This window comes from Schistocerca piceifrons, chromosome 1 (assembly GCF_021461385.2).
Source record: "Schistocerca piceifrons isolate TAMUIC-IGC-003096 chromosome 1, iqSchPice1.1, whole genome shotgun sequence".
NCBI lineage: Eukaryota > Metazoa > Arthropoda > Insecta > Orthoptera > Acrididae > Schistocerca > Schistocerca piceifrons.
In genome coordinates, this window is record NC_060138.1 from 518818641 (window position 1) to 518833195 (window position 14555).

Here is a 14555-nt window from a genome sequence, read left to right on the forward strand (position 1 = left end):
AGAAGGCCTTAGGCTACACTAATATTTTTCGCAGTATTTGTTCCATATAGAACTAATTAGTGCACGATAGTGGCACCAATTTTGAAAGCAGAAATGATTCATCCAAACGTAATAGATAACAAAACAAGCACAGCATTTAAGGCGACAGTTGTGAGAGACACTGTGTGTAGAAAGTCCCGGAATGAGTGGTAAATTTTCAGGGACGTGAAAGGGCCGATCATTAGAAGCAAAGACGTTTACCAAACATGATTTCTAAAATGCATTCTTTAAGAGCTACGACCATCTGTATATCTTTGCTACTCTGAAACGCTTCTTTTCTATTGAATCAGTGCTCGTAGCTCTGAGGGTGCGGATTTTAGAGCTCGTGTTAACTGGACAAAATTGCTTCGAATGAGCGTTCGTGTCAGACCCTTGATCAGTGACCATTCCTAATGGGACAGACTGTATGCTTGTTACCTTATTAAAAGCAAAACCGAAGATGATGATGTATCAAAGAAGAGAAGTGAACAAGCGCACCAGGTACGTACACACTACTGATCCATTGAATTAGATGTGCCCGATACATTAGTCAGACAGTTGATCCGCCACAATGGTGGGAGACGTAATTACGTTCGAAAGTTCCAATATACATAAGTTAATTCCACCAGTCTTCAGTGCCGGTGGATCCTGAAGTCAGAATACAAGGATGCCCATATGCATACACGCAGGAGGGCGCGGGGGAGGGGGGGGGGGGGGGGGGGGGAGAGCAGCTAACGGAAAAAAATACATATTGTGTAGTCAGGTGTTTTTCCTTCAAAAAAATGATTTAAAAGTCGGTATTACGCAGGTTTGTAACAGGTCCGGAACTTGTACTAATTAGGCTACTTATAAGTCACTGCCGGCCGGAGTGGCCAAGCGGTTCTAGTCGCTTCAGTCTGGAACCGCGTCTCCACTACGGTCGCGGGTTCGAATCCTGCCTCGGACATGGATGTGTGTGATGTCCTTAGGTCAGTTAGGTTTAAGTAGTTCTAAGTTCTAGAGGACTGATGACCTTAGAAGTTAAGTCCAATAGTGCTCAGAGCCATTTGAACCATTTTATAAGTCACTATTCGTCTTCTATTGTATTAAATGTACTCCAGACTCTAGGTCTTACACCCCCCCCCCCCTCCCTAAAATCTATCGCACGGGCGCATTTCGGAGGCTATGTTAATGAAATGAATAACAACACGTTGAATTGTTGAATGCCAAAATGAAATCAGTCATGAAAAGTATAATACAAATAATAATGAACACATAACACAAGACTCTTTTTTTATTTACGTAGATACGTGGAGTTGATGGTCTAGCAGGTAGAGTGCTAGATTCCAGCCCTAGAGTTCCTGCGGTCAATAGTGGAAGCTAGACTCCAAGTGCCATTAGATTCCAATTGTAAATTTTCCGGGTTCGGTACCGGGTGGGAGCGGTAAGTTTTGTATGTTCCAGCTCTCCACGACAACCTAAGACCCAGTAGGTCCTCTGTCGGGGGATCAATCCTCGAGGGAAAAAGGCGATCGTGGCTATGAAGTCGTCGCCCTCCCCCTCCCAGTGGCACGGTGAGCGAGAGGCTGCTCTCTGCCTGCAGTCAGAAGTTAAAAACTAATATCCCTTCCCTGATTACTGAAGTGGGATACTTGTTCTAAGATTTTCACATTTATTATTATTTTCCATGTGCCTGGATTTTTACTTATAAAGCAGTTATCTTAGTCTTATTTGTAGGTACACTGAAATTGTAATGTATATTGCTTTCTGGCTCAATCTATGTACTGCTCTTTCAAACCGATCTTCTCTTTCTACAGTTATCTGTTCACTAGCTTCAGACACAGTTTAATGGTGTGCTAGATCTTATTTCAGTTTCTAACTGTATTTCATCTTTCCACTTCAAAACGTGTCACCAGTACACTAATTAGTTAATTTGAGTGATGGGCTAAACTTTTGTCGAATACCATAGGTTATTAAAATTTCATCCGACATTGCCCCAACTTCAGGAGACTTATATGAGGAAAAGTAACGTTTTAGCAACGCTGAAATGAATTGCCGAAAATGGTGGAACATCTACATCCTGCCGTGATGCCCATACAATTATTTTCGTCCTATGCTTTCCAACAAAGTAACGCTAAGATGGATAACAGACGTGAACCTTAACGGTAATTCCTAAAGCATATGCCATTCGTCGATACAACGACAGACTCCACGCCACACTCAATTTCCCTCCTCCAACTGCGGGATAAAATAAATTTTTTAATATGGTGAGTTAAGGGCAGATTATGTGACTACCATTACAACAAGTAGTTCGTTAAAATAGATATCATCTCCATATCGTGATAATTTGTTAGTGGAATGTTATTCGTATAATGAGTCAAGATGAATTACATTGCACGATTTCTGAACTCCAAGTCTCTAGCTTCGATCTTAAAGAATTTACTTGCGTAATGAATTTTCCATTTTATTGGTCTGCGTGAAAGAGACATTAAAATGCATGCTGTGTTCTTCTAGCGTTGTCAGTTATGTAAACTTACACATAAGAGGACAGTTAAATCTTTCAAATTGTGCAAAACAAATGTCCTGTTTCATCTGTGTTATACTACATAATTGTATTCGATATGTCGGCGGGAATTCAGATCAAGCTCAGAATCCAATTTAATATAGAAGACCTTTGCCTGCAACGAATAATAGAAGGGAAATGCATACGGCCACTCAGTGTGAAGCTACTCATAGTTGTAGGAGAAAGATGCACTCTCTCATAAATATCGCTGTGCTGTCATCACATTTGCGAACAAAGAGATTAACATAGTGATGGCAACAGTTAATGGGATTATAGAAAAAGTTAAAATCAGCCATGGATCAGTTTTCAACATTTTGCATGACGCACCCACCTTAGATGATAAAGGAAGCCGCCCTATGGGATCCGCGACCTCTCACAACCATTCAGAAGCTTGATGAACACAGGCAGCGGCAGCAATGTAGGAGCCATGTCGGACTAATCCGGATGACTTATTCAGGCTCTTAACCAAATTTTTGTTTTACATGATAAAAAATTAGATATTACTAACTTTAAAAATTAGTATTTACACGGTGAACAAATACACGACACAGAACTAACTGTTACACAGTAAAATATTATACTCATTGTTGAGATCCTTATTCACACGCTCAACAGTATCCATGTAAATGTATCGCATTCCATCTTACCTCCTTACATTTATGTTGCAGTCAAATTACATTAAACATTCCTGAGTATTTTACAAATTTATCCTTACTCAAAGATTTGCTAAAAACGTTTGCTACATTACTTTCTGAATCGACTTTACAAATGTCTATAATTCCATTCATATAGCACTCATTTACAAAATGGTAGTGTACTTAAATTTGTATTCATGTACTTTAATAGGCTTTCCAGACTTAGTATTAAAAATATTCAAAATGTCTCTAATTTTTTGAATCTCAGTGAGGGTTTCTGACGATGCTACATACTCAGCGAAAGTGTAGTCTGGTCTTCTCAGCAGCCGAGTATTATGAATCTGTGTGGCTCAATAGCTGCCACAAGAACTTGATCGACGTCCAGTTGAACCACACTATGTGGTTAATAACTGGGGCAATCCGACCAACACCAGTTTATTTGCTTCCTCTGCTGAGCATCGTCTATCCACCCACAATTCGCAGAAAGGGGTGGGGGCTTGTTTAGGAAATACCGCAAGCTATAGGAGAATCTGGAACTGCCCATACAGGAAGACTCCGTTCAAGAAACCCACCATTACAGCAAGCAGAACAGCTAGACGCCAGTAATACTTAAGTGGAAGACCTGTGGGACCAGAGCTGTCACCTTACTGAAAATCCTGAACAGCGTGAGTGGTTCCAAAAGTGTAACTGTGATACTTCTGGCACATGACTCGACAGGAAACTACAGGTCAAATTGAACAGAGCTCACACTGGGCATGGACGATGTGCAGACTCTTTAAAAATTGTGTGATAAGTAACTATGGGACCAAACTGCTGTGATTATCGATCCCGAGGCCTACACACTACTTGATCTAACTTCCGCTAAGGAGAACGCACACACCCATGCCCGAGGGAGGACTCGAACCCCCGACAGGGGGAGCCGCGCAAACCGTGACATAAAACCTCAGGCCGCACAGGTACCACACGTGGCGACTGTCTTTACAAATGGCGTCTTACAGTGTATCTGGTTTGTGATTGTGGGGCTCCAAATCAGACAATAAAACATCTTAGAGACGAATGCCCCTTTTGTTCCTAAAAAGGGAGTTGGGACAACCTCATGAAAGCCGATGATATGGCTCTTATATGGATTATGATCTTGGATACTTACATTTAGTTAGTTTTATATTTAGTATTGTATTTTCATATTCCTGTTATATATAGTATAACTAAAGTTACATATTTGTATTTTTAAACGGCATGTGAGCCATACGAATAAGTAAATAATAAATAGCTCAGCAAAAGTAAATTATTTTGTGAAATTTTCTTCTTTCTTTGATTTCCAAAACATTAAATTTCCAAATAATCTAATTACATAACCTACAGTGGAGTTATAATCTATAAATCCCTTGTCCAAACTACATCTACAAAACTATTTTAGAAATCAATATTTTCAGCTCTTTCAAATGTTAACATGAAAACCTTTTGTTTGATATAAATATTTCAGAACTCACAAAGCATATTTACAGCGGTATTCTAATAGTTTTGAAGTCTACTCAAATAGTTCACACTGTAGCTTACATCTGGCTGTCTTCTAGAGCTGATGTACAGGAGAGCACCTACTCCATATCATGACTTAAATATTGTGCCACTTTCAGTGTGAAATATTTTTCCATTGCAGTGCTGTGCAAATTTGAATGTTCAATCTGATATTATTAGCTAGAGATCTTGTATAGTTTCCCGGACTCAGAGTCATTATATCCTCTGCATAATTATAATTAATATTTATCCAAAGATAATTATTTAACTTGCTCAATTCTTCTATCTGAAATCATTTGGATATCAGATTTTTATTTCTTGTAATTTTCCTTTATCTTTAAAACAGATTAGCATGTTACTAATAAACATAATTATGTAAATAGCACAATTTTCTGTCATCAGGGCTACAGACATTTATTACATTTACTTCTTTGAAACCCGTGTTCTGTCAAAGACTCATTTAAATAGTCATACGATAGACTTTCCATCAAACCAAACAACGCATTAAATAACTAACAAAGTCTATCTTTTCTGTCCTTGTGCCCAGGGGCCCGCTCCACATAAAATTCTGAGAAGATTGTACCACTATGAAACTAAGTCGTGCATCCATTTGTCCTACACTTAAACCCTTTATTAGAACAGAATGACAACTTCCAATGTTTGTGTCAAATGGTTCAAATGGTTCTGAGCACGATGGGACTTAACTTCTGAGGTCATCAGTCTCCTAGAACTTAGAACTACTTAAATCTAACTAACATAAGGACATCACACACAGCCATACCCGAGGCAGGATTCGAACCTGCGACCGTAGCGGTTGCGCGGTTCCAGACTGTAGCGCCTAGAACCGCTCGGCCACCCCGGCCGGCTGTTTGTGTCATTGCTGCTGAAGAATAAATATCATCCACTGTTTCTCTCTGTTGGAAGCGCCTTACAACTAATCTTGCTTTAAAAGTATTACCTGATTTTCCATTTCATATGAAGAACAGTTACATTCACTAATTTAGTTAATAGTTTCTATGTTTTATATTCATTAGAAGTTCCAATTCCCGATTATTGTTCACTTCCAAGTTTCTTATTACTATTCATCACGGATTGTCAGCACTACAGAAGTTTACATAGCTGAAGATACTCATGACATAATCATTAAAGCTACCAGACCTTCTGCATTTTCCAATTGACCTTCTCAACTCTTGTTCCTGTTTATGATTACGATCGCTTGAATACTCTTCGTTATCACTATCTTGCAGTTGCTAAGTTACTGATTCACTGTCTATGCTGTTTCACTCAGAATCAGATTCCTTAACATCAGTACATCATTGTTGTTGTTGTTGTGGTCTTCATTCCAGCAACTGGTTTGATACAGCTCTCCAGGATACACTATCTTGATAATCTGCAAGTGACTACTGGAACCTACATCCTTCTGAATCTGCTCGGTGTACTCACCTCTTGGTCTCCCTCTACGATTTCTACCCTCCACACTACCCTTGAATACTAAATTGGTGATTCCCTGATACCTCAGAATGTGTCCTACCAACCAAACCCTTCTTCTAGTGAAGTTGTGCCACAAATCCCACTTCTCCTCAATTCTGCTCAATAACTCCTCATTAGTTATGTTATCTATCTATTTAATCTTCAGCATTCTACTGTAACACCACATTTCGAAAGCTTCCATTCTCTTCTTGTCTAAACTATTTATCGTCAGTGTTTGACTTCCATACATGACTACAATCAATACAAATACTGTCAGAGAAGACTTCCTGACACTTAAGTCTATACCCGCTATTAACAAATTTCCCTTCTTCAGAAACGCTTCCCTTGCCATTGCCAGTCTACAATTTTTATCCTCTCTACTTCGACCATCAGCAGTAATTTTGCTTCCCTAATAGCAAAACTCTACTACTTTAGCTGTCTCATTTCCCAATATAATTCCCTCAGCATCACCTTATTAAATTTGACTACATTCCGTTAACCTCTTTTTGCATTTGTTGATGTTCATCGTATCTCCACCTTTCAAGATACTGTCCATTCCGTTCAACTCCTCTTCCAAGTCCTTTGCTGTATCCGACAGAGTGGAAAACCTTAAAGATTTTAAATCTTCTCCATGGATTTTAATTCCTACTCCGAATTTTTCTTTCATTTCTTATACTGTTTGCTCAGTATACAGTTTGAATAGCACCGGTGATAGGTTACAAGCCTGTCTCACTCCCTTCCCAGCCACTGTATCCCTTGCAAGCCCCTCGGTTCTCATTACTGCCATCTGGTTTTTGTACAAATGTAAACAGCGTTTCGCTCCCTGTATTTTATCGCTGCCACCTTCAGAATTTGAAAGAGAGTATTCCAATCAACATTGTTAAAAGCTTTCTCTAAGTTTACTGATACTAGACATGTAGGTTTGCCTTTCCTTAAGTTGCCTAAGATAATTCGTAGGGGCGGTATTGCCTCACGTGTTCCAACATCTTCCCCGAGTTCGGCTTCTACCAGATTTTCCATTCGTTGGTAAAGAATTCCTGTTAGTATTTTGCAGGCGTGACTTATTAAACTGATAGTACCGGTAATTTTCACACCTGTTAACACCTGCATTCTTTGGGACTGGAATTATTATATTCTGTCTGACATCATCTTCCATAATATAAATGATAAGTTTGTGGTTAATCAGTACTCTGTATGGAACTTCACTATACCATATTAAAATGCCCACTTTGAGATTCTCAGCTGTTATGGCACTCGTACAAAAAGGCCACTTCCATAAACCTTTAAATGTTTAACATCAGGTTTCTTCCCAAACAACATCTCATGAGAAGTTTTCCTTTTAATATATTAGCTGAAGCTCTTTTAAGGCATGTAGTTGGACAAACTTCTTCAGGATAAAGTCTCCTACCTACTCTCGCTTCAGCTAACAGGCATCTTGATACATTTATAATTCAGCTGTTGTATCTTTCAGCTGTACGACTTCATTTATGTATGCATGGAGGACATTCATTTAAAATGATTCCTTTCTGTCTTATAAATTGATACATATCTGAATTTAAATATTCTTTCCCACTGTCACGTCTCTGTTTGTTAGTAGTTTCAGGAGCTTCATTTTAAATTACAGTTACATTTTCTGTAAGTCAACTATAAACTTGACTTTTAAATTTGACTGTGTATACTCTAGCTGCTGTACTATGATCGTCAGTAAAAGTGCGTTAGCTTTACCCATGCAAATCATGAATTGATGAGGTCCATTCAAATCAGTTCGAATAATCTCTAATATTTCTATTGCTTTGCTTCCATTGTTTTCGAAAAGTAAATTGTGCATTTTGTTTTCAGTACAGACTTAATACCTCATAAATTCAGCCTCTAAATTTGTTGGCACTTCGTGAGCTACCTGATGATTACACAACGTTTTAAAATCATTAAAATTTACCTCTCCAAGTGGATGAATGCATTTGTCCTTTACCGACATATTATCCTTACTGCTGTCACTATCGACTTTAATCACTTTCTTGTAAATTTTACTTGTCGTATTACACAGCCTATGTTCTTTCAAAGCAATTGAAAGTAAGTTATTGTGTTTATCACAGAATCTTCGAGATCTCACCTACAGCTACAATTTTTTTTGTTTTTCTGTTACTTTTACTCTGGTAATCAAATTTCAGTCCATGCATCTGACATAAAATATATTTTTCATTTCGAATGGGACCATGTCATCATAAACTGTAATACCCAACTTTTGTAGCTGGCAGAACTTCACCATTCGCTATTTTTACATCCAAAGGCTCCATTAAGTTTATGCATTGAGACATATAGTTTCCTTTATTAGCAGTATGATCTGAACAATCGCTAGTCAATAATCGATCAGTCTTTAAGTTGTCACTTGACTCAACATTATTAGAGCTACATACCACTGTAGGTTGTTCCTCCATTACAAACCTGCTCATGCCAGTTAGTTCTTTTGACATTCTTAGCGTCGTGGGTGACGGCTACCTCTTGAACCGTAAAGTTTACTCTGACGACATGACCAGTTATTGTCCCCACTGCGATGATCGCTTTGTCCATGTTGCCAACAGTTGCGACCGCCTCGTAAATGATGCCCGCCTCGTATGCATGGACCTCTGCTAGTTCTTCACTGGCAACAGCCACTTTTGAAATCTCTTGGTTTGCGACATTCGTAACGCAGCTGCTTCTTATAACTCGTACTTGTTTCCCTTTCAGCGAAAAGTGACATGGATATCACACTTTCCCTTCCATCATTTCTCCTAAATCCACTATTAGAAGTTTAGTTTTAACATATTGCATTGTCTGATCGTGTTCTTCTTTCAAATCGTCAATCTAACCACCAATATAACGCAAGGATTCCGGCAAGGTTCTGAACATGGAGTTTAGCTTTTTCCGCCACATTCGCACATGCTAATTTTAATTTATTCGCTGTTTTTTTTCTACGATACGTAGGAATGTGGCCACGCCACTATAGTCCTTTAACTTAATTTGTCCAGACTATTTCTACACACAATTCGTAGAACTGTTCTTTGGAGTATAGCTCCTAGAATTTTTCATGATCTCAAATGCGGTTTCCTCATGGCTTACCAATTCTAGTTGCTTGTTCGAGACTGATACGTATACGTCGTTCATTGCAGTCACATTTTCTTTACCCACATACCCACCTTTTCGGTGCTAGTTTTTGCTCCTGAAGTCGCTGAATAGTATCTCTTCATTTCCAGACACATTTCCATTCTCTCTTTGCAGTTACCATGGCCTGCATGTCAGCAATTTCTAGTTTCACAAAGCACACAGCTCGAAGACCACCTTGTTTTTAGTTCATAACCGATCGCTACGTTCGCGAATGATGCTCTTCTTTTTTGGTTTACAACCGCAGACTACTATCACCTGTAGAATATTTATTTAGAAGAAGGTAAATACAAATAAATCTGTCTTTATACAGTGAACACATTCATGGCACGGAACTAACTGTTGTGCAACAAAAATATAATACCCATTGTTGAGATCCCTATTAACACAGTCGGTACTATCGATATAAATGCACCAATTAATATACACAGAAATATAAATTTGGAACATAAGGATTTAGAAGAAAAACACAAAGATTTTACCTTGACTGCATCTCGGTTTTGTTCCTTCATTTGGGAGCATATCAGCTTCAATCGACCACTGTTGCGGGCTTTTGGTCCATAGTTAGAAAAGTGTGACCGTTATGTTCAGCATGTTGCCAAAAAATGTTTGGTTCTTATTATGGAACCTTATTGTTTGATGTTTGAATTCTGTTTCTGGACAGTAATCATTTAAAACGTCTGGTCAGTCGTAAAGTATGTAAAGCGTCACGTGTCTGGTCTTCAACATTTTTGCGGTTTATTTGGATCGTGGGTACTGCAGCTTTCACGGCCTTATCGTTCCCTCTGTGTCTACGTAAAGTCCCCTCCGGATGTAAGACCTGATCAGATGCGGATCCTCATGTCAACCTGTCAATTAATGCGTCGACTTAACGGTATATTTCCAATGTAAAAGCTGTGCTATGATGGAGGTAGTATTAATTTTTCGTTTTTGCTCGTTTTCCTTTGACGGTCGTGTACTATATGGTTTCAACATAACATGGGGTGACAACGCTGTGTAGATTCCTCCAGACGACGTTTCATTTTATATGAGGACAGAGACCTTCTATATGATTTCGACACCTGTTGTTCGTTAAAAAGTCGTGGATCTATTTGTTTGGTAAGATCTTCTAGGGGTTAGGGTTTTTGCGTACGTAGTTGAACTCTAAAATACAGTACCTAATATTTTGTAACGTTCTTGGTTTCACTCTTTTGTCGACAGCCGGATCCATCCTCTCTGGCTCCAACTCTTGGTTATGGAATTAATTATACACTGAAGAGCCAAAGAAACAGGTACACCTGCCGAATATTGTGTAGGGCCCCCGCAAGCACGCGAAAGTGCTGCAAGGAAACTGCCGTCATGAATCCTGTAGGGCTGTCCGTAAATCCGTAAGAGTACGACGGCGTGGAGATCTCTTCTGAATTGCACGTAGAAGGGCATCCCTGATATGCTCAATATTGTTCATGTCGAGAGAGTTTGGTTGCCAGCGGAAGTGTTTAAACTCAGAAGAGTGTTCCTGGAGCCACTCTGTAGCAGTTCTGGACGTATGGGGTGTCGCATGGTCCTGCTGGAATTGTCCAAGTCTGACGGAGTCCACAATGGACATGAATGGATGCAAGTGATCACACAGGATGCTTACGTACGTGTCACCTGTCAGTCCTATCTAGACTTATCAGGGGTCCCAGATCACTCCAACTGCACACGCACCACACCATTATAGAGTGTCCACCAGTTTCGAAAGTCCATCGTTGAGATACAGGGCCCATGGATTCATAAGGTTATCTCCATACCTGTACACGTCCATGTGCTCAATACAATTTGAATCGAGACTCCACCGTTCAATGTAGGTGTTGACAGGCCCAGGCGAGACGTAAAGCTTTGTGCCGTGCAGTATCAATGGTAAGTGAGTGGGCCTTCGGCTCCGAAAGTCCATATCGATGATGTTTCGTTGAATGGTTCGCACGCTGACAGTTGTTGATGGTCCAGCTCTGAAATATGCTGCAATTTGCGTCCTCTTCAGTCGTCATTGGTCCCGTTCTTGCAAGATCTTTTTCCGGCCGCAGCAATGTCGAAGATTTTATGTTTTACCGGATTCCTGATATAGAAGGTACACTCGTGAAATGGTGACACGGGAAAATCCCCATTTCATCGCTATCTCAGAGATGCTGTGTCCCATCGCTCTTGCGCCGATTGTAGCACCACATTCAAACTCACTCAGATCTTGATAACCTGCCATTGTAGAAGCAGTAACTGATCTAACAAATGCGACAGAGTGTTGCTGTCTTATATAGACGTCGCCGATAGCAGCGCCTTATTCTGCCTGTTTACGTATCTCTGTATTTGAATACGCATACCTATAGTAGTTCCCTTGGCGCTTCCGTGTATGGAGGCACTGGGTGTGTCACCACGATGCCCAATCAGTGTTATTGCTACTGCCCTTGTGAAGTGCTAAGAGATCGTGTTGTTCAAAGGTCTGAGAGTGTCCAAGGAAGTGTTTCTGCTCCATGACATCATCTCAGCTCATTGCGTATAGGACACAGCGACGCACGACGTATTTTTTGAGCTAACACATCTTACCTCAAACTTAGTATTTTCCAGACATAGCACCAACTTACTTCCTACTCTTCCCTGAAAAGCGAAAATGCAGGCTTCTATAACTAAGATCTTCGTTAATTCGTGAGGGAAAAAATGTCGCTCTTCAGGATGGATGAGTAGAGAAGGATTAACACCTTCGCCTAGTCTCAAATTCGTATATCGATTTTTCGGAGTCGACAATTAAAGTTTTACTCCTCTCTTTCATATTTCAATAACAAGGAATGGAACTGTTTTGTTTGTCAGCGAACTGTGAACCTGATTTTACTGTCATGTGCTTGAGAATTCTGTTGCTCTCTGCAGGACCATGAAACACAGAAAAAGCGACTCCAGCAAGGTGCTGGGTTCGGAGGCACTAGTGCTGGGTCTGTTGGGTCTTTGGAGGCCGCAGCAAGGTGGCGGGAACTTGCCTGGATTTCTGCTGGCGTCTGTAACTCTGCTCTCCGTCGCTGCTGTTCCTGCTGGGGCTGCTCTCAGACTGTGTGCTGATTTTCCAGAAGAGCTGGAGGATCTGGCACTCTGCAGCTACATGCTTATTATTTGCTCAGGATCTTTCATCAAGGTGAGGCTCACAACGTTTCATATGACAGCACTCGGAAAAGTGACGTACGGATTTGAAGAGCTGTGCAGGTCACCATGCCGATATAGGTGGTGTTTCATATTTTATTTTCTTTCTAAGTATTCGCTTTAATATTCTTATGTAATGTTCAAGTAACAGTTGGTTCTTGCCTACGTGCCATGCAGGATCGTCCGTTCAGAAATGATGAGTACACAACAGGATGCTTACGAGAGAAACCACTTGTTGGCTGCTGGCCATTACCTTGAGTGTCGGATCCAGACTGGGCTCTCTCTCTCTGCCACCGGGTTTCAGTTGGCAAGACATGAGCGACCTCCTCACCGTCCATCCTTCCAGGACACTGGAACTATGATCTTTTCATGATCACCATCACTGGCTGACGATCTCACAAGCCGACTAAGGAGGCCCCTTATCTATGTAGCCAAAAGAATGACTCTTTTATTGAAGGAACTCGCTCTAAAAGCTCAAATTCCTGCCTGTCGTGGGCAGGTTCCTCTCTGCACCTGATCACAACAGCTCTGAAAGAAATGTTTCTAGAAGATAGCAAATTCCCTGTGTTAGGGTTTATTGCAAAATTTTTTACTGTATTTTGGCACTGATCTAAACTCACAAATAACTCTACACTCTTTTACAGAAATGGGCCTGGGCGAGAAGAAGAGCCCTTGGTCAGATTTCACCAGGGCACTACATCTCCACTGCATCGCCTCGCCATTCCATTCTATTCTTCCCACGTGTCAAATTAGGATTATAAATCAGATCATTGATGTTTGTCAGGTAGTTTCTACCAAATGACCACTTGATTACAATCCACTGATCAAGTGAATTTGTGAATCTGTCAAGACACTTTTTGCATAAATCATTAGTTTATTTTCTCGGGGTATTTTCTTGTAAATTATAATAGTGCACAATAATGTAACAAAAAACTCCAACTCTTAGAAAAGATGCCCGGATTGAATGAAATCTTAGAGCAAGTTTATGAACATTGTACCAGCAGTAAATGAATGAATGGTGTCCACTCTGTTCCAACAACTCCCTCTCTTATGTGACTGGAAAAATCAGCATTTTCCAAGTTTCTTATATAAAGCGCCATTAAACGAAGCAGGAAAACGAAAAGTGCTGACGAGTAACATTTAGTCTTTTAGAGATCAAATAGTGGTGTACTTGGAACCAGAGAAGGTATGATGATCGTACACAGTGACAAAATGGTACCAGACCATGCAGTTACTCACATGATAGGATGAATGACATCCATACTTCGTAATGCACTATGTAACTTCTTTGGCTCGATGCAAGTGCGCACACTTTATTGCGTCGACGTTTAATTTCCAGAAACTTTGACCGCTCACCAATGCAATACCAAATGAACCCTGTGGGTGGGCCGGCCAGTGAGGACGAACGGTTCTATGCGCTTCAGTCTGGAATCGCGTGACCGCTACGGTCGCAGGTTCGAATCCTGCCTCGGGCATGGATGTGTGTGATGTCCTTAGGTTTAAGTAGTTCTAAGTTCTAGGGGACTGATGACCTCAGATGTCAAGTCCTATAGTGCTGAGAGCCATTAGTATGCTATAAAGGAGTGACGCTACTGCAGTGACAGCATGCCTATTAGCTGTCACTATGGTGACCGAAATCTGACAGCATGCCAGTCGATAGTATTTTAGCGAATCGGTTAAAGAAATGTATGTCAAAGGTATCAGGCACTTCTTTCAAGCACTTTCCCATTTTATTTCTCACTCCTACAAAGTGCCTACCTACCAACCCAGACCAACTTTCTAGAAAGAAGCAGTTTACTTTGATAAAATATGGTGACATGGGATGCCATCAATGCTCTGCTGAATAAACAAGCATACTCACACCCCAGTGTCAACCCACAGTGTCAACCAATAGCGAATGGGTGAAGCGAGTTAAATATGTGGTTACCGGAGGGTCTTAGAGGGCAGAGTGGATTTTCATCTTCCACTTGCCGCCTAGTCGTCGTACAGAGCGGACACTTTCTTGGTCTCTAGCTTTTGGACAGTGTGGGTGGCCTCGTGCAGCTCACCTCTGGCCTGCTCTCCAGGACAGGTCACCAGCCACACGAGAAGTGCCTCCT

General features: G+C 40.6%; 1 protein-coding gene across 1 annotated transcript in view; it reads left to right on the plus strand.

Moving 5' to 3' along the window:
* Positions 1–478: 478 nt before the first annotated feature.
* The window catches only part of LOC124744971 (odorant receptor Or1-like), a 46644-nt gene continuing 32567 nt past the window's right edge, over positions 479–14555 (plus strand). The window contains exons 1-2 of the mRNA XM_047248932.1: positions 479–519; positions 12193–12451. Of these exons, the coding sequence (XP_047104888.1) occupies positions 479–519; positions 12193–12451 (300 nt within the window). The remainder of the gene's footprint in view (positions 520–12192; positions 12452–14555) is intronic.